General features: G+C 41.4%; 1 protein-coding gene across 1 annotated transcript; it reads left to right on the top strand.

Moving 5' to 3' along the window:
• Positions 1-900: 900 nt before the first annotated feature.
• On the top strand, positions 901-21153 carry AGRP (agouti related neuropeptide). The gene is made up of 4 exons (XM_073659595.1): positions 901-1025; positions 13407-13593; positions 14401-14489; positions 20699-21153. The coding sequence occupies exons 2-4, from the start codon at positions 13419-13421 to the stop codon at positions 20879-20881; spliced, it is 447 nt and encodes a 148-aa protein (XP_073515696.1). The 5' UTR covers positions 901-1025; positions 13407-13418; the 3' UTR covers positions 20882-21153.
• The last annotated feature ends 558 nt before the right edge of the window (positions 21154-21711 follow it).

The raw sequence follows: 21711 nt of genomic DNA, 5'->3' as shown, positions 1-21711 counted from the left end.
GAAGCCTGGAGGCCCTGCCACAACCGAAGGGACCAGTAAAGCCGTACAAGGCTGGGAGCAGAAAGGAACCCACGTCGCAGGCCATACAGGCGAGAATACACGGAAAGCTTGGAAACGTGGGCTGTTACCCTATAACGAGGAGATAGCCAGAAGGAGCGCAGAAAGCACGGTAGGCCTACACCCTCACCCTGACCAGGGCCAATTTCCCCGTTGCTCTCAGACATCCAGGTCCCCTCCTAGCTGGGACTGTTTATGGGTCAGTTTACCTGTTTCAGTAAAGACCCTGGACTGCAACCTATTGTCTGTGTGCTCCTTCACGCCTCCAGCACTACCGGTACTGGGACTCTCACCACCATCACTCCCACCATCCACTACACTGTCCTGGGGCCGCACTCTTCCCGTGGGGAGTCACACCATCCCAGCTGCACATATCATCAGCCCCAGCGGTCTGCCTTGCAGCGGCGGTTCCTAATGACCGCAAATCCACGGGTGGCGTAGTCGGACATAATCAACAACACGTAACGGACTACCACTGGCCTGACCACCCTGAGCCACGGAACCGGGTTGCCACTACTACTCCCATCGTTCCCCCTATTGCCCGGATCCGAGTGCCCCACGGCCCAGAGGGTGAGTCAGTACCTGGTCATAAAAAAACAAAAACAGAAGTAGGAATCTGTAGGCACAAATGTCATCGTGTCACTATCCATCACAAAGTCAAAACAAACTAATGACCAAATGAAACAGTATGTGGTCAACTGACAGTGACAGTAAATGCAATCAGGATAAATGAGTTACTACTGGAGCTTTTACCATAAATGACAAGTAATGAATATTATGAGTTCTGAGTGGAATTTATAAATGACTCCTTAATCTACCCCGCAGTTTGTTATTAAGGAGCGTCCTCCTACTTGTTGTTGTCCACACAAACGTCACACAATAGACCAAAGTTCTATCTCTATATAAGTGTCTTTTGCTTGTCTGTACCATCATCTTTTGGCTTATCCTGGTGACTCTCCAACGTGCATGTAAGTTACTATTATTACTACATACATGTCTTCTCTTCTGCTAATCCAAAATGTACTCTTCTCTTTATATAATAGAATACAAAAGGCATGGTGTTTTAAAGGAAATGCTAGGCAAATCAACGTGTTATTATTGGATCTGTCCTACTTAGTGGACATTTTTGTTTCATTAAGATGCATATAATTTGTGCTAAGGCTGTGTGCCCACGTAGCGTTTTTCAAGCGTTTATGCTGCGGAATTTCCGCAGCGTAAACGCTTGTGAAACGCTAGGTAATCCGCACCCCATGGTCCCCAAGGGGATTCCGCATGTTCTATGCACATGCTGCGGATTTTTCCGCAGCGTTTATGCTGCGTACAAAAATCCGCAGCATGTCATTTAATTTTGCGGTAGCGCAGCGGAACTCCCGCCATTGACTTGCATTGAAACGCATAGAAACCGCGACTGTACATTTGTACAAGCGGCTTCTATGCGTCTCTATGTGCGGATGGTACCCAGTTCTGGAGGAGAGGAGACTCTCATCCAGACCTGGGTACCATTGTACCTGTAAAAAAAGAATAAAATAACAAATAAAGTTATATTCACCTGTCCGGCGTCTTCTCTCTGAATGCCGGCATCGCTTGAGGACCTGCGGTGACGTCACAGTCATGTGACCGCAGGCCCTTCACCTCTCTGTCTCGCGATATGCCGGCAGCCGGGAACCAGCCAGGAAGCAGCGCTGCAGCCACGCCGGGCATCGGGGGTGAGTATAGTTTTATTTGTTTTAATTTTTACGGTTCACACTGTATAAATCCATGCAGTTTGCATGGATTTATATAGTGTGACCTAGTTGTCAAGCACTTTCCAAGTGATGCTATCGCCTGGAAAGCGCTTGTCAATCTACATGCGGAAATGCATGTGAATCCGCATGTGGATCCGCATGTATTCTGCAGGAAAAACGCATGCACAATCTGCATGCGTTTTTTCTGCCAGGGAGATGCAGAAATTTTCTGCTTCATTTCTGCATCGTGGGCACATAGCCTAAGAATAATTTTTTCAATTGGATTTTATTAAGAATGTTGCACTGTTTGCCTTATATAACCTCTGTGTTGCAGTGTCTATTGCTGCCTGCAGAATGAGTTAACTGAGAATCAGTCAGTCGGTCACCATGACATTCTGAAAGAGAGTTTGTAACCTTTTAACTGTCTTTTTCTGAACTCCTCTCTGCTGATTTAAGACTATAGATCACATTAAAGTTGAATGTCCTACAACCTCTTTAAGGCCACGGCCCCACTATCAGTATTTGGTCAGCATTCAGTCAGTATTTTTTCTCAGGAGTGGGTGATAAATGCAGAATTGGTGACTTGTTTCTATTATACCTTTTCTCTGATTGTTCCTCCCCTGGTTTTGTCTCCCACTCCTGAGAAAAAATACTGACCAAATACTGACTAAATACTGATAGTGGGGCCGTGCCCGATTTGTATTGTTCATTTGCTTCCTAAATGCAAAGTTAAGCAACTTTCTAAATTTCTTTACAAAAATTCTACAATATTGCTGCTGCGTAAAGAGAACCTGTCGTGCATTGGAGCGTGACTGTGGGGTGGGACTGTGGGGTGGGACTGTGGGGCCGGACTGTGGGGCGGGACTGTGGGTAGGGTCTTCGGCTCTGCTACGGCCCCTCTGGTGTCCGTATGTTCTTACTGTTTTAAATTTTGCGTTGGCGCCATACTAACAGTGGGTGGCGCTTGTGCACACTGATCTCATGGCGTGCTTCAGTATAATGGCACTGGTAGAGGCGCATGTGCAGACTTAGACGTCAGTTTGTCGTTGAGGTGAGATCTAAATCTGCGCATACGCCAACACCAGTGCCATTTTCCTGAAGCCCACCGTGATATCAATGTGCACAAGCGCCATCCGCTGTTAGGAAGAAGATATTGGCAGCAGAGGGGCAGAGACGAAGACCCTACCCACAGTCTCGCCCCACAATCACGCCCCACAGTCCCGCCCGATGCACGCAGAGTTTATTGCACCCAAACTTTGAATGATGATTAAAGACCAACCAGACTGAAGATATCTACGCTGCAGGTACCTATTACATCAGTATGACAGCGCCTTTATGCTCACACCTTTAGTTTAACATGCGTTATCCTGATGACAGGTTCTCATTAACTCCTTAACCACCTTGGGATTTTCCGTTTTTGCGCTTTCGTTTTTTGCTCCTCTTCTTCCCAGAGCCATCACTTTTTTATTTTTCAGTCAATATGGCCGTGTGAGGTTTTGTTTTTTGCAGAACAAGTTCTACTTTTGAACGACGCCATTGGTTTTACCATATAGCGTACTGGAAAACGGGAAAAAAATTCCAAGTGCGATGAAATTGCAAAAAAAGTGCAATTCCACTATAGTTTTTTTTGTTTTTTTTACCATGTTCACTAAATGCTAAAACTGACCTGCCATTATGATTCTCCTGGTCATTATAAGTTCGTAGATACCAAATACCCAATATGTATAGGTTCTTTTAATTTAAGTTGTGAAAAAAAAAAAAAAAAGTCGCCATTTTCTGGAACCCGTAGCGTCTCCATTTTTCGGGATCTGGGGCCAGGTGAGGACTTATTTTTTGCGCGCCGAGCTGACGTTTTTATTGATACCATTTTGGGGTAGATATGACGTTTTGATCGTTTGATCGCCCATTATTCCATTATAATGCAATGTTGCGGCAACTAAAAAACTTAATTCTGGCTTTTTTTTTTTTTTTCTCATTACGCCATTTACCGATCGATCGGATTAATTCTTTTTATATTTTGATAGATCGGGCGATTCTGAACGCAGCGATACCAAACGTGTATTTTTGATTTGTTTATTGTTTTATTTTGAATGGGGTGAAAGGGGGGTGATTTGAACTTTTATCTTTTTAAATTTTTTTAAATATAAAACCATTTTTTTTCTACTTTTCATTTGCTTCAATAGTCTCCATAGGAGACTTGAAGCTGTGATCATCTGATCGCTTGTGTTACACATAGCAGGCCTTCTGCATCAGAGATTCTTCTCTCTGTATTCTTTCCATCCTTCACTCAGAGATTGCAACAGGGAAGAGGGAAGGGTTGCACACAGATCTCAACAATGTGGACTGTGTATACAGCATGTACAGTTTCAGGGAGGGCAGAAAAAAAGGCTGTAGAAAAGGAGGAAAGCACATGAATAGTGAAGTAGTGCAGGATAGTAGCAGTAATGGAACTTGTCATTTTATTTCACTAATATTTAAAAATCATTTTATCATGTCAAAGCTGACCATATTCTTTGTGTGTGTGTGGGTGGGTGTGGTGGGGGAGAATGGAAAAAACATCCATTTCACCGTTATTTTTCTTTTTTGCTAATGCACAGAGTTCAAAGTGCCGTATACATAACATGCCCACTTCAATGTACTGCTCAGCACAATTTTAGGATTACTGAAATTGTATATTTTTACATTCATCACTTTAGAACAATAAAATCACAATAAAATAATGGCAGAGAATAGCATTTGTGCATTGTTTATTTCAATTCTTTACATTGTTTACTGTGTAAATTATTATCGTTGTGGTCAAACCAATTATTTCTACTTTCTTAATTGTTTAATATTTTGGGACAAAAGGATTCTGGTTATAGGATAAAGGCAATTTATTCCTTTATTTTTTCAAGTTCCAATAGAGGAATTGACCATATGTTTGATGTTGTTATACACTATGAGAGCCTAATAGAAGAATTAAGATAGTATACCTGAGGGCCTTTATTTAGTCCCAGGCTGAAAAGGAAACCTCTTTCCCTATACAACCATCTAAATTTGGATTTTCAAAATAAGTACACCAGCCTCATTTTGTCAGATATCTATTTAATAACATATGTCGTTTGTTGTGAAATCCCACAATAGATTCCCTATGAGGTTTGGATTGCTCTATTGTAAGCAGTCTTACAATAAGGCCACGGCCCCACTATCAGTATTTGGTCAGTATTTTTCTCAGGAGTGGGAGCCAAAACCAGGTGAGGAACAATCAGAGAAAAGGTATAATAGAAACAAGTCACCAATTCTGCATTTATCACCCACTCCTGGTTTTGGCTTCCACTCCTGAGAAAAAATACTGACCGAATACTGACCAAATACTGATAGTATGGCCGTGGCCTAATAATAGTCTAGGTGTAGCTATGGCCCAATGAGCTGCTCATCTATGAAAATGATCAGAATGATTATTCTACATCTGATGGTATAAGGAAAAAAATCCATTCACTTATACAAAGCACATTTTACCAACATGGGAGGGAATTGAAATATAAAGTATATAAAAAAGTTTCTGAGTGGTTAAAGGGAATCTGTCTTCAGGATTTCACCCCCACCAAACTGTTTATATGTGCTGGTAGCTCTTTCACAGATAAGTTCAGCAATCCCTTTATATGGCCAGTCTATTCCTACATTACTGAGAAATCAGCATTTGAATTGATATACAAATGAGGCTAATGGTAGATCTGAAACCTTTGTCACTCCGCTGGGGCATAGAGCTGGAGTGACAGAGGCTTCAGATCTACAAACAGCTCTTCAGCCTCATTTGCATATCAGTTCAAACACTGATTTCTCAGTAACGGAAGAAAGGGCTAGTCATGTAGAGGTATCGACGGACTTGTCTGTGAAAGAGCTACATGTGCGTATAAATAATTTGGTCTCGAAATTCTGCTGATAGATTCCCGTTAAGTTTTTTTTCTTACATAAAACTGGAAAACATCTTTAACCCCTTAACAACATTAGACGTACTAATACGCGTCTGTGCCCTGGGACTTAAGAGCCAGACCCGTATTAGTACGTCATCGCGATCGCGCACGCACACAGGCTGTGCGGGAGCGATCGCCGCCGGGTGTCAGCTGATTGTCACAGCTGACACCCGGGGCTATGTGCAGGGAGCAGTACCGCACCGCTCCCAGCACATTAACCCCAGCAATGCTGCGATCGAAGTCGATCGCAGTCGATCGCAGCATTGCGGTGGCAAGGGGAGGTGATCGCAGATACTCACCTCCTCTTCCGGCCTCCAGCGCTGTCTGCCGCGGCTTCCAGGATGTTGCCATGACGACCCGATGTCGTCATGACAACATCCGGGTCACCAGACAGCAGGAAGATTTTTTGGTCATGCGCAGTGCATCTCCAAACTATCTTCTCCCTGTCCAGCGCTGACAGCCTGCATGGCACAGGGATGGTGCTCCATTCCTATGCCATGCAGGCGATCAGAATAAAAAAAGTGAAAGTCCCAGAGTGAGACAAAGTAAAAACGTATAAAAACTGTCAGAAAGTGAAAAAAAAAAAAAAAATTTAAAAATATTAAAAAAAAAATAATCCACCAAAAATAAAGATATAATGTACCCATCAATAAATATTATTATAAAAAAACAAACAAAAAAAACAATAAAAGTACACATATTTAGGTATCGCCGCGTCCGGAACGACCTGACCTATAAAACTGTCCCACTAGTTAACCCCTTCAGTGAACACGGTAAAAAATAAAAATAAAAAACGAAGCAAAAAACAATGCTTTATCACCATACCGCCAAACAAAAATGGAATAACACGTGATCAAAAAGACGAATATAAATAAAAATGGTACCGCTGAAAACGTCATCTAATCCCCCACAAAAAACAAGCCGCCATACAGCTCCATCAGCCAAAAAATAAAAAAGTTATAGCTCTCAGAATAAAGCTATGCTAAAAAATATTTTTTTCTATAAAATTGCTTTTATTATGTAAAAGTGCAAAACATAGAAAAACTATATAAATGTGGTACCGCTGTAAACGTACTGACACGAAGAATAAAGATGCCTTATCAATTTTACCACACGCGGAACAGAATAAAAAAAACACAAAAAAAACAATTCCTGAATTGTTGGTTTTTGTTTATTCTGCCTCCCAAAAATCGGAATAGAAAGCGATCAAAAAATGGCACATGCCTGAAAATGGCACCATTAACAACGTCAACTCATCCCGCAAAAAACAAGCCATCACATGACTGTCTGCCAAAATCTGGAAAAATTATAGCTCTCAAAATATGGCGAAGCAAAAACTAGATTTTACAAAAAATGCGTCTTTTAGTGTGTGACAGCTGTCAGTCATAAAAACCCCATATGATTCTGGTATCGCTGTAGTCTCACCGACCCGAAGAATAAGGTCATCTAATCACTTATACTGCACGAGGAACGGCGTAAAAAATAAACTCTCGGGTTAGGGTAGGGCTAGGGTTAGGGCTAGGGTTAGGGTTGGGTTTGGGGCTAGGGTTGTGATGGGGTTGTGATTTTTTTTTAAAGTAAGAAAAAAAGATGACGATATGGCGACTAGTGTTGAGCGCAAGTGCTCGCTACTTGAGTTTGCATCGGGTGCTCTGGTATGCATTGAGTATCGTGGGTATTTGAGCGACATGCTCGAGTCTCCGCCCCATATGCTTTGCGGCCAAAAAAACTTTGCGGGGATTGCCTGCCATGCACGAGAGATCCCCGCATGTTTTTTTTTTTGGGTGTCTAATAACCATGAAACATGCGGGGCAGGGACTCAAGCATGTCACACGCAGTACATGGTGACACCTATCTAGATGCATAGTGAGCACTTGGAAACCCCAGGTGCTTCACAAATTGATTTGTAAAAATGAAAAAGTGAAAAAAAAACACTTTTTCATTTTTATGAAACAATTTGTGAAGCACCTGGGGGTTCCAAGTGCTCACTATGCATCTAGATAGGTGCCTTGGGGGGTCTAGTTTCCAAAATGGGGTCACTTGTGGGGGAGCTCCAATGTTTAGGCACACAGGGGCTCTCCAAACGCAACATGGTGTCCGCTAACAATTTGAGCCGATTTTCCATTCAATTTGTTAGCGGACACCATGTTGCATTTGGAGAGTCCCTGTGTGCCTAAACATTGGAGCTCCCCCACAAGTGACCCCATTTTGGAAACTAGACCCCCCAAGGCACCTATCTAGATGCATAGTGAGCACTTAGAAACCCCAGGTGCTTCACAAATTGATTCGTAAAAATGAAAAAGTGAAAAAAAAACACTTTTTCATTTTTACGAATCAATTTGTGAAGCACCTGGGGTTTCCAAGTGCTCACTATGCATCTAGATAGGTGCCTTGGGGGGTCTAGTTTCCAAAATGTGGTTACTTGTGGGGGAGCTCCAATGTTTAGGCACACAGGGACTCTGCAAACGCAACATGGTGTCCGCTAACAATTTGAGCCGATTTTCCATTCAATTTGTTAGCGGACACCATGTTGCATTTGGAGAGTCCCTGTGTGCCTAAACATTGGAGCTCCCCCACAAGTGACCCCATTTTGGAAACTAGACCCCCCAAGGCACCTATCTAGATGCATAGTGAGCACTTGGAAACCCCAGGTGCTTCACAAATTGATTTGTAAAAATGAAAAAGTGAAAAAAAAAACACTTTTTCATTTTTACGAATCAATTTGTGAAGCACCTGGGGGTTCCAAGTGCTCACTATGCATCTAGATAGGTGCCTTGGGGGGTCTAGTTTAAAAAATGGGGTCACTTGTGGGGGAGCTCCAATGTTTAGGCACACAGGGGCTCTCCAAATGCAACATGGTGTCCGCTAACAATTTGAACCGATTTTCCATTCAATTTGTATAGTGAGCACTTGGAAACCCCAGGTGCTTCACAAATTGATTTGTAAAAATTAAAAAGTGAAAAAAAAAACACTTTTTCATTTTTACGAATCAATTTGTGAAGCACCTGGGGGTTCCAAGTGCTCACTATACATCTAGATAGGTGCCTTGGGGGGTCTAGTTTCCAAAATGGGGTCACTTGTGGGGGAGCTCCAATGTTTAGGCACACAAGGGCTCTCCAAACGCAACATGGTGTCCGCTAACAATTTGAGCCGATTTTCCATTCAATTTGTTAGCGGACACCATGTTGCATTTGCAGAGTCCCTGTGTGCCTAAACATTGGAGCTCCCCCACAAGTAACCACATTTTGGAAACTAGACCCCCCAAGGCACCTATCTAGATGCATAGTGAGCACTTGGAAACCCCAGGTGCTTCACAAATTGATTCGTAAAAATGAAAAAGTGAAAAAAAAAACACTTTTTCATTTTTACAAATCAATTTGTGAAGCACCTGGGGGTTCCAAGCGCTCACTATGCATCTAGATAGGTGCCTTGGGGGGGTATGGTTTCCAAAATGGGGTCACTTGTGGGGGAGCTCCAATGTTTAGGCACACAGAGACTCTCCAAATGCAACATGGTGTCCGCTAACAAATTGAATGGAAAATAGGCTCAAATTGTTAGCGGACACCATGTTGCGTTTGGAGAGCCCCTGTGTGCCTAAACATTGGAGCTCCCCCACAAGTGACCCCATTTTGGAAACTAGACCCCCCAAGGCACCTATCTAGATGCATAGTGAGCACTTGGAACCCCCAGGTGCTTCACAAATCGATTCGTAAAAATGAAAAAGTGTTTTTTTTCCCACTTTTTCATTTTTACGAATCAATTTGTGAAGCACCTGGGGGTTCCAAGTGCTCACTATGCATCTAGATAGGTGCCTTGGGTGGCCTAGTTTCCAAAATGGGGTCACTTGTGGGGGAGCTCCAATGTTTAGGCACACAGGAGCTCTCCAAACGCGACATGGTGTCCGCTAACAAATTAGAACCATGTCGCGTTTGGAGAGCCCCTGTGTGCCTAAACATTGGAGCTCCCCCACAAGTAACCCCATTTTGGAAACTAGACCACCCAAGGCACCTATCTAGATGCATAGTAAGCGCTTGGAACCCCCAGGTGCTTCACAAATTGATTTGTAAAAATGAAAAAGTGAAAAAAAAACACTTTTTCATTTTTACGAATCAATTTGTGAAGCACCTGGGGGTTCCAAGTGCTCACTATGCATCTAGATAGGTGCCTTGGGGGGTCTAGTTTTCAAAATGGGGTCACTTGTGGGGGAGCTCCAATGTTTAGGCACACAGGGGCTCTCCAAACGCAACATGGTGTCCGCTAACAATTTGAGCCGATTTTCCATTCAATTTGTTAGCGGACACCATGTTGCATTTGGAGAGTCCCTGTGTGCCTAAACATTGGAGCTCCCCCACAAGTGACCCCATTTTGGAAACTAGACCCCCCAAGGCACCTATCTAGATGCATAGTGAGCACTTGGAAACCCCAGGTGCTTCACAAATTGATTTGTAAAAATGAAAAAGTGAAAAAAAAAACACTTTTTCATTTTTACGAATCAATTTGTGAAGCACCTGGGGTTTCCAAGTGCTCACTATGCATCTAGATAGGTGCCTTGGGGGGTCTAGTTTCCAAAATGGGGTCACTTGTGGGGGAGCTCCAATGTTTAGGCACACAGGGGCTCTCCAAATGCAACATGGTGTCCGCTAACAATTTGAGCCGATTTTCCATTCAATTTGTATAGTGAGCACTTGGAAACCCCAGGTGCTTCACAAATTGATTTGTAAAAATGAAAAAGTGAAAAAAAACACTTTTTCATTTTTACGAATCAATTTGTGAAGCACCTGGGGGTTCCAAGTGCTCACTATGCATCTAGATAGGTGCCTTGGGGGGTCTAGTTTCCAAAATGGGGTCACTTGTGGGGGAGCTCCAATGTTTAGGCACACAGGAGCTCTCCAAACGCAACATGGTGTCCGCTAACAATTTGAGCCGATTTTCCATTCAATTTGTTAGCGGACACCATGTTGCATTTGCAGAGTCCCTGTGTGCCTAAACATTGGAGCTCCCCCACAAGTAACCACATTTTGGAAACTAGACCCCCCAAGGCACCTATCTAGATGCATAGTGAGCACTTGGAAACCCCAGGTGCTTCACAAATTGATTCGTAAAAATGAAAAAGTGAAAAAAAAAACACTTTTTCATTTTTACAAATCAATTTGTGAAGCACCTGGGGGTTCCAAGTGCTCACTATGCATCTAGATGGGTGCCTTGGGGGGTCTAGTTTCCAAAATGGGGTCACTTGTGGGGGAGCGCCAATGTTTAGGCACATCAGGGGCTCTCCAAACGCAACATGGCATCCGCTAATTATTCAAGCAAATTTTACAATCAAAAAGTCAAATGGCGCTCCTTCCCTTCCGAGCCCTGCCGTGCACCCAAACAGTGCTTTTTCCCCACATATGGGGTATCTGCGTGCCCAGAGGAAATTGCACAACAAATTTTGGGGTCCTTTTTTTCTTGTTACCCCTGTGAAAATAAAAAAAATTGGGTCTAAAGTAACATTTTTGTGAAAAAAGTTAAATGTTCATTTTTTTTCTTCCACATTCAAAAAATTCCTGTGAAGCACCTGACGGGTTAATAAAGTTCTTGAATGTGGTTTTGAGCACCTTGAGGGGTACAGTTTTTAGAATGGTGTCACTTTGGGTATTTTCTGTCATAAAGACCTCTCAAAGTGACTTCAAATGTGATGTGGTCCCTAAAAAAATGGTTTTGTAAATTTTGTTGGAAAAATAAGAACTCGCTGGTCAACTTTTAACCCTTATAGCTCCCTAACAAAAAAAAATTTTGGTTCCAAAATTGTGCTGATGTAAAGTACACATGTGGGAAATGTTATTTATTAAGTATTTTGTGTGACATATCTCTCTGATTTAAGGGCATAAAAATTCAAATTTTAAAAATTGCAAAATTTTCAAAATTTTCGCCAAATTTCCATTTTTTTCACAAATAAACGCAAGTGATATCGAAGAAATTTTACCAAAATCATGAAGTACAATATGTCACGAAAAAACAATCTCAGAATCAGGGGGATCCGTTGAAGCGTTCCAGAGTAATTACCTCATAAAGTGACAGTGGTCAGAATTGTAAAAATTGGCCTGGTCATTAACGTGCAAACCACCCTCGGGGGTTAAGGGGTTAATGTACATTTTTTACACAAGCAAAGAACTAGGTATGACCTTTTTTAGGGCAATTTGTTGTATTATCCTGTTATTTTCTTACATCTGTCAAAAAAATGCATGTGTTAATTAAAGGGAACCTGTCATTAGAGTCATGTGATTGCAAACAACACCCAGGAGTGTTTTACTGTAAAACATGGAAACATCGTCTGAAAAGCCATCAGGGAACTATGGAGAAACCTGACTAGTCCGGTGCGGCTCCCATCTGGCTTCTCTCCGCGCCACTCCAAGTGATTGACAGGTCTCTCCCATGTGTGTACATAGAGACCTGCTGACTTGCATAGAGACCTGCTGACTTGCGAGTGGGGCTGTACTAGTCTCTCTCTATTCTCCCCAGCCGGCTTCTCAAACTATGTCTTCTCTGAAACAATTGATCGTTTGAGGCTAAAAGATATCTCGCCACAATTGAGCAGCCAGGCTCTGATTCAGGGTGCAGTCAGATGGCCGTATAACATGGGCGCATTGCAACACATGGACTGGCCAGCGGCTCTCCTGACTCATGTGTGACAGCTGCATACGAATACAAACTGTCACTCTAGGGTCAGGAGAGCCGCCGGCCAGTCCGAGCATTGCGATGCGCCCGTCGTCCGTGTTACACGGCTGTCTGACTGCGCCCTCATGCTGCCCGTGGTTTGGGCAGCATGAATCTCATGACAATCTCCTTTTAATGTGTGTCAGGCGTTTTGGAGGCTTTTTTTACCTTTAGAATCATATGATCTATGAATCACACGACTTGTAAAGGTGAAAACACAACAAAAAAAGCCACAGATAACATAACATGGATATAAACCAAATGAATAAAATAGCATGCAAAAAATTTATTTTTTTTTTCCTTCTAAAAGCATTTTACTTGAAGGGACTGTGTAAGCACAGATTGACTGTTCAAACAAAGCACAAGTCCTCGGTGCATCAAGGTGTCAACAAACATTTAAGTGCAACTTCCCACCTTCTTGTTTTCCCTCTATCTCCACCCCCTCCTCTTCTTTGATTGACAGTTCTGGCATTTTTGGGCCAGAGAAGGGCAGCGATAGATGGAAAACAAGCAGGTAGTAAGGTGCACTGGACAGTATGGCCAGACAAGAGTGCACTGTGCTTGGTTTGAATACTCAATCAGTGCTGATTGGCTCCATTAAACCAAAAAGTACATAAAAATAATTAAAAATCAGTACAGAATTATAAAAGTAGATTAAAAATAATTGCACCAGTAAGATCACCTTCTATGTTTTCTCTACAAATAACTATCCTGGTATTTCTCCTTTCCCCAGCAGAGTATATGCCCACTAGGGGGCAGTATGCATGGCTCTTCTGTGTTTCTAGTGTGCAAACGTCTTTTGAGTTACATTTAAATGTAAATGATGGTTGAAACAAAAACAATTGATATATATATATATATATATATATATACAGTATACATAAGGCATACTTTACTCAGTTACTGTACAGCAATTTACGTTCATTTATTTAAAGCCATCCGAACTAGATTGTGTATGTTTTCTCCATTTATATAGGCATCATCAAACATGGTGTTTAATACAGTCCTGCTTTGTGTGGCGATGGTTCAGGCAATTCAGGCTATACTGACCTCGGACTCCAGCAATGGGAGGCTTGAAGACATCAACTCTGGTGCAAATATCGGAAGATATAGCTACCCAGGATTACTGCATAAAGTCAAGGAGCCCGGGTTACTTACGCCAGGTAGGACTCGTCTGCCTTGTGTCCCTACTAAAGACAATTTGTATTTGGGCTTCTCTACCTGACTATTTATGGACCGGTAATAGGCATGATTTACTTCCCTTTGCTGGTGTTCTCCTGTGATACAGAATTCACAAACTAATACTGAATTTTCATTATTTTTATTTAAATATTATTATATTTTGGATGGATGACAAAGTTGTATTAGATTACAATAGGAATATTTCTGAGCTTTGTGACTCCCACTAATGTCTAATACTTGACATAAATATGTTTTCTTAACCTGGTGTAAATGCCACTGTTCTCCTGAAGTTGGCGCAGTTTTTAGTTGTTATTGCACCTCTTCATTCTTGAGATGTGCCCCCTTCTTTCCTGTATATTAATATTTTTATCCAACTGTGCGTGTTCCTCAAGAAGATGTCCACAGAGAAGATTTGATGACCATGCCTACTTGGCTAAAAAGACCAGAATTACATACAGCCATATGTCTGAAACAGAGAGGTGCATGAACAAAAGAAAAACTTTACAAGGATCAGGAAAACAGGAATATGTACAACATATACATATTTATGGCAAGTGACAGGTCCTTTTTGAACAAAGACCCTTTAGCATAAATGTGGCTATGCTGCAAACTCAGATGCAGTGCCTAATGTATAATATTATTTGAGACCCATTTGTCTTTGGCATCAGTGGAGGTTCCAGTGTTTTATAGTGATATTTCATAAATAGTGAGAAACTCTGTGATTTATAGCATTTCATTACTGTGGCCCTTATAATACAGTAAGTATTCTATCTAATTTTTTTTTTTAGCAAACTTTGCAAGATCAGACGTCTTTAGAATGGATACCGGGGCTGCTGAAGAGAATCTGATGGAAGACTACAGCATGGTGGACCCGAGGGTAAGCCGAAATGTACGCAGCAGAAGAATTCAAGAACATAGATACATCCACTGGATGGTCTAAAAACCAAGAGTTCCTCTTTTCTTTATTAAGTTTCTTTTACTAGTGAATTGATTTATCACATTCTGAAAAACGTATGCCCAGCTCACACAATGGCCTTCTACATTATCCCAGCCAAGAATGGTCATCACAGTGTTGCTTAAAGAAGCACTCCCATCAAAGTTTTTTAATGTATTGCTATCATCATAATATACAGCACTGTGTACTTACAATTGCTCATTTTGCCTTTCTACCCAGCTAGTTCTTTTTTCTCTGCTCTATGTAGAAACAGGAAGTCTCTTGTCCCTGCATGAATCATTCCCCTCTTCAGCTCCTGAACCAGCTGCTCCGCTCCTCCCCCTGGCAGGGATTTTTGCAGTGACTGATGACTTGTACAGGGAAAATTGACCTCCTGTTTCTACATAGAGCTTAGAAGGATTCAGCTAGTCAGCTTATAATCATGTGATATCATCGACCTAGTGTTATATAATATGATGACTGCAATATATTAAGAGGATAAACATTTTGATTGAAGCGCTACTTTAAGAACCACCTGCGGCTCTTTGGCCACTTTTATGTAACTTCTCACTTTCCAACATGGGCACAGTGCTCGATGTAACTGGGCACCAAATAAGGTGAAAAGCACAGATGAACAGAAAAGTGTTGGTCTTGGTGTGAGTCTAGCAGACCTGTCAAACTGAAGGCCAGCAGAATGTATCCGGCCCGCCATGTCATTCTATGCGGCCCGTGATGTTAGGACACACTTCAGCACTGCTCCAACCAGATCTCCGTACAAGGAAACTGGAGAGCCAGTCAGAGCAGTGTTGGTGTGCGCCGTGCTCAAAATCTAAGATGGCAACTTCCCCCTGTGCTGGCACCACCCTCTCTACTAAGTACTGGCTGCGTTCTATGTCAACACAGCCAGTGCTTAGCAGAGGGGGGAGCCAGCACAGGGACCTGATGCGATCTTCCAACCAGAGCAGATGCAGCGAGCGTTAAAAAGAGGGGGCGGCACCAGCATAAGGATCAGGTGCCATCTTTTTGAGTGAACAGTGCATGCCACGAACGTAGTCAGCCTGCACAAATGGTAACAGCAGTGATTGCAGTCAGCCTGCACAAATGATGAACACAGTAGGAAAAAATGAGAGTAGTTTCCGGCACAACAAACTGGACAAAAATTGTAAGTTTATTGAATCAAATTAAAAGTCCATAAAAGTTTAAAAACCTGAACACCTTACGCATTTCTGGCGTACTAAGATGCCCTTGATCCAGCTGCAATCACCAGCAGGTACGGCACCCACTGGTTTCTAATTACAGCAATGGATCCATCTATACTACCAGCATGAACAGCTCTTGCCTTCCCTCTCTCCCCTACCTCCTTCTCTGCTGGTGAACGCAGTAATCACAGTCAGCCTGCACAAACAGTGAACGCAGTTATCGCAGTCAGCCTGCACAAACAGTGAACGCAGTTATCGCAGTCAGTCTGCACAAACAGTGAACGCAGTCAGCCAGCACAGTTATTGTAGCCAGCCTGCACAAATGGTGAATGCAGTTATAGCACTGGACCAGAACACACAGCGAACAGTGCATGCCATGAACGCAGTTAGCCTGTACAAACAGTGAACGCAGTTACTGCAGTCAGCCCGCACAACTAGTGAACGCCGTGAACGCAGTCAGCCAGCACAGTGATCACAGTCAGCCATTATAAATGATGAATGCAGTTATTGCAGACAGCCAGCACAAACAGTGAATGCAGTTATCACAGTCACCCAGTACAAATGGTGAACGCAGTGATCGAAGTCAGGCTGCACAAATTTTGAATGCACTTATAGGAGTCAGCCAGCATAAACAGTGAACGTAGTCAGCCAGCACTTTTGTGAGGTTTCATCTTTGAATCAGAGCAGACGCCGCAAGTAGTTAGCATAGGGATCAATCCATCTTGGACTCTGAGGTCTGGCATAGCTTTCTCAGCCCTACTACTCAGGGACAGCGCTCTTAGCCCTACTACCCAGAGACAGCTCTCTTGGCCCTACTACCCAGGGATAGCTCTCTTGGCCCTACTACCCAGAGACAGTTCTCCTAGCCCTACTACCCAAGGATAGCTCTCTTAGCCCTACTATCCAGGGATAGCTCTCTTAGCCCCACTACCCAGGAATATCTCTCTTAGCCCTACTACCCAGGGATAGCTCTCTTAGCCCTACTACCCAGGGATAGCTCTCTTAGCCCTACTACCCAGGGTTATCTCTCTTAGCCCTACTACCCAGGAATATCTCTCTTAGCCCTACTTCCCAGGGATAGCTCTCTTAGCCCTACTACCTAGGGATAGCTCTCTTAGCCCTACTACCCAGAGACAGCTCTCTTAGTTCTACTACCCAGAGACAGCTCTCTTAGCCCTACTACCCAGGGATATCTCTCTTAGCCCTACTACCCAGTGATAGCTCTCTTAGCCCTACTACCCAGGGACAGCTCTCTTAGCTCTATTACCAAAGGACATTGCTTTTATCCACACTACCCAGGGACCGGACTCTTAGTCCTACTTCCAAGGGAAAGCGCTCTTAGCCCTACTGCCCAGAGATAGCTCTCTTATAGCTCCTGGCCAGTCTGTGCATTTGAGTCTGTGCTTGAACCATGTTCCTCGGACGTCTGCATCAGCCATTACAATTACAAGTGGCCCATTCAAGTCAACCATACTGCTGGTGTGGCCCTCGGTGAAAATGAGTTTGACACCCCTGGTCTAGAGCAATATATGAATGAGTGATGTTTTTACATCAGACTTAAAATGTCATATGCCTATATGCCTCAAAGATAAAGTGACTTGAATAGTAATGTGCTATTATTGTGGTTACTATAGGGTATTTGTACCTTAAAGAACATCTAGCATCTCTTCTCTATATATTTTTTCGAAAAGCTATTATCCTCCATAAATATAAACACTTTTCTATATATTTCATAGTCAAAATAATCTGAAGTACATAAGTTTACACTGAAAATTGCTGTAAAAATACTACAACACGCTTATATTCAGGGGTGTTCTAAAGTTTGGAACAGACTCGCGATACACATAAAATAGTGAGAGTGAGAGCGGTGATAGCTGTTCTTCAAATATATTTACACCACTTCTGTAATGTGCTTTCCATGGCCTAAGATGCTTCTGTTAGTGCAGCACTGACAGGTATAAATCATTGTTAAAAAAAAATTGTAAAAATATTACAAAAAATACAAAATAATATTAATAATATATAAATATATATATATATATATATATATATATATATATTATAGCAATATATATACACATTTTTATGTAAGAAAAAATAAACAAAAAAGTACACATATTTGATATTGTTGCGTCCGGAACGACCCAATCTATAAAACTGTCACATTAGTTAACTCCTTCAGTGAATGCTGTAAAAAAAAAAAAAAAAATGTGGCAAACTATGGTGTTTCATCATACCGCTGGAAAAAAAAAGTGGAATAAAATGTGATCAAAAAGACCAATGTAAATTAAAATGGTATCACTGAAAACATCATCTTGTCCCACAAAAAAACAAGCTGCCATACAGCTCCACCAGTGGAAAAATAAAAAAGTTATAGCTCTCAGAATAAAGCGATGCAAAAATAATTTTTTTCTAGAAAATAATTTTTATTGTGTAAAAGCACCAAAACATAAAAAGTGATATCAATGTAGTATCACTGTAAACGAACTGATCCGAAGAATAAAGCTGCCTTATCAATTTTACCACTTACAAAACGGCATAATCCACCCCCCACCAAAAAAAATCCTGAATTGCTGGTTTGTTTATTTTGCCTCCCAAAAATCAGTATAGAAAGCGATCAAAAAAGGTCATGTGCCCAAAAATGGTACCATTAAAAACATCAACATCATAGCTGTCAAAATATGGTGATGCAAAAACTAGTTTTTGCAAAAAAAAAGTTTTCTAGTGTGTGACAGCTGCCAAACATAAAAACCCGATATAAATCTGGTATCGCTGTAATCGCACCGACCTGAAGAATAAAGCCGTCTAATCACTTATACCGCACGAGTAAATGTAAATAAATAAATAAAACCAATTCTTCACCTGCTTTTGATGTGGTCATTCTGCCTCCCGAAGATCGAAGTATGGCTCGGCTCACATTTATCCTGTGCTCTGTGCTGAGCGCTTACACCGGGGTTTCCGTGTAAATCTCTGAAATACGTGATTCAGACGGAAACCCATGATGGAAGATTCCCTGTAATGAGGCAGATGGAGGCACTGTGGATGCTGTCTGGCTATGATCCGGAGGTGTCCGTCTTTTTAGGAGTGCATAAAAGTGCAGTCCACCAGTTTTGTGCACTTGTGAAAAGAAGGACACCGCTGAACAGAGGCCAGATGGAGTCCAGGGTAACGCTGCTGCCTCATTATAGTGAATGGATGCCTTGAGTTTTTCAGAGATTTAGATGGAAACCCCGATGTAAGCGAAGGATAAATGTGATCCCAAACGTTATGTACATTGTTCCCAATAAAAGCTTCAAAGCAGTACACAAAAAAGCAAGTCCTCACTCTGGTCCGTCATCTGTCAATGTAAATCCACGTTACTGGTAGTACAAAGGCTCTGGAAGAGTGAAATGGCTCCTCAACCCTCAAAAGAAATCTAGCGAATTCTGCACTCCTGAATGCAAAGACCCCCTTCCGTCTGAGCCCCACAGTGTGCCTAAACAGCATTTAACATCCACATGTTTGGCAGGGGTATAATTTCCAAAATGGGATCACTTGAGGGAGGATTCTGCTCTTCTAGCACTTAGGGGCTCTGTATATGGGGTATTGGTGTATTCAGGAGAAATTGTACAACAAATTGTATGATGCATTTTCTCCTGTTACCTGTTACATGGCATCCGCTCTCGATTCCAGACATTTTTGCGTTCAAAAAGTCAAACAGTGCTTCTTCTTTTCCGAGCACTGCCGTGCGTCCAAACAGTAGTTTTCCCCCACATATGGGGTATCGGCGTACTTAGGAGAAATTGCACAACTAATTTTTAGGTCCATTTTCTCCTGTTACCCTTGTAACATTTTTGTGAAAAAAAATGTTAATTTTTTCTTTCCACATTGCATTAATTCGTGTGGCACCTGAAACAGAAAATTCCTGTGGCAAACTTCTTGAATTGTGATTTTGAGGACATTGAGGGGTGTCGTTTTTAGAATAGTGTCACTTTTGGGTATTTTCTGTCATAAAGGCCGCTCAAAGTCACTTCAAATATAATGTGGCCCCTAAAAGAAATGGTTCTGTAAATTTTGTTGGAAAAACAAGAAATTGTTTATCAACTTTTAACCCTTCTAACTTCCTAACAAAATACATTTCAAAAATTGTGCTGATGTAAAGTAGACATGTGGGAAATGTTATTTATTAACTATTTTGTGTGATACAACTGTATGGTTTAAGGACATAAGAATTAAAAGTTTGTGAAATTTTCGCCAAATTTCCGATATTTTCATAAATAATTGCAAGTCATATTGAGCAAATTTTAACACTATCATGAAGTACAATATATATATATAAAAAAAAAATCTCAGAATCTCTGGGATCAGTTGAAGCGTTCCAGAATTATCACCTCATAAAGTCACACTGGTCTGATTTAAAAAAGTCCAGGTCATTAACCTACAAAGTGGCTCGGTCCTTAAGGGTTTAAGACTGTTTTTTACTTGTTTGTATTTTTTAGGTTTGTTATTGTGGGCATGACTTATTTTCCAGAGGTTTTAGGTCGATTCATCAATTTCTACTTTTTAAAAAATTTTGCACAAATGTTCTCCAGTCCTACTCCGGAGTAATTTTTTTTTTTGCACACCAGAAATTTTTTTTCATGGAACATGTGACTTTTTGCTCTAAAGAGGCACAAAAAATGTTAAAAGCAAAAATAAAGAACCTTTTTGATTTTTGCCAAAAATTTATGAACCATTTGAATAATATGGTGCAAAAACATCAATGAATTCCACAAGAGGATTGACTTAAAAACGCTAATAATGATTTGGGCCCAAAGTCATTAGGGAATGATTGCCCACCTTCTAATAGATCCAAGTGGCACATAAATCCCAGACTATGTGTACTCGTTGAGTATGTGCAACCAGCTATTTAAATGATGGTGATATATACTGCTCCTATACTGGTTACAAATATTTTGTGTTCCCCTCCCTCAGGCGCTGTCACTGGAGGTATCCTCCCGAGAGGAGCGTTCACCCAGGCGATGTGTCCAGCTGCTGGAGTCATGTGTCGGACACCTGCCCTGCTGCAGCCCCTGTGCAACCTGTTACTGCCGTTTCTTCAATGCAATTTGCTACTGCAGAAAAACTAGCACCAACTGCCAGCAAGGCAAAAACTAGCTGCACTTTGCTTTTTTAAAGGGCCGGAAAGATGTCTCACGATATGATGCCTTGTAAGATTACCAACCTGTATATTTACCTATATTTTCTCTACAAGAATTTATTACTTGTATTACACAAACTCTCTCTATGATAGAATTATATGCAGTTCTAGTCTTAATGTAATTTCTAGTGATTCTGTCTTAGTAGAATTAAAGGATTTATACAATGAACGGTCTTTTATTTTTAGATAAAGTGAGAAAAGTGTATGAAATGCTGACAAAACTTAAAATAAAACCAGATTACAAAAAAATAGTGAATTATTATATACAGGCAATAACTAGGCTAACACTTTCTGGAGCAAATTTACCGACTAGTTCCAAAGGGAGACATTTTGGAGTATCTTCTTAGAACTCTGCCTTATGTTGCTCCTTTGTTATTTCTCTTAGAAATGTTAGTAAGTTCCCCGAGAATCATATCTACATTGACGACATATATAGAGATATATATGTGTGTGTGAATATATATTTATATATCTACAGTACAGACCAAAAGTTTGGACACACCTTCTCATTTAAAGATTTTTCTGTATTTTCATGACTATGAAAATTGTACATTCACACTGAAGGCATCAAAACTATGAATTAACACATGTGGAATTATATACTTAACAAAGAAGTGTGAAACAACTGAAAATATGTCTTATATTCTAGGTTTTTCAAAGTAGCCACCTTTTGCTTTGATGACTGCTTTGCACACTCTTGGCATTCTCTTGATGAGCTTCAAGAGGTAGACTTTTGGTCTGTACTGTATATATATATATAATCGTCTTATCCCGTCTGTCTGTCTGT

Source organism: Phyllobates terribilis, unplaced genomic scaffold (genome assembly GCF_046119375.1).
Source record: "Phyllobates terribilis strain yellow unplaced genomic scaffold, ASM4611937v1 Scaffold_13__5_contigs__length_258822181, whole genome shotgun sequence".
NCBI lineage: Eukaryota > Metazoa > Chordata > Amphibia > Anura > Dendrobatidae > Phyllobates > Phyllobates terribilis.
Note: the sequence above shows the minus strand (reverse complement) of the source record. Positions and strands in the feature narration are given on the sequence as shown.

Coding starts and splice junctions, on each gene's coding strand:
- AGRP (XM_073659595.1), top strand. CDS start 13,419: ATGGTGTTTAATACAGTCCTGCTTTGTGTGGCGATGGTTCAGGCAATT. Junction 13,594..14,400: donor GCCCGGGTTACTTACGCCAG/GTAGGACTCGTC, acceptor TTTTTTTTTTAG/CAAACTTTGCAAGATCAGAC. Junction 14,490..20,698: donor ACAGCATGGTGGACCCGAGG/GTAAGCCGAAAT, acceptor CCCCTCCCTCAG/GCGCTGTCACTGGAGGTATC.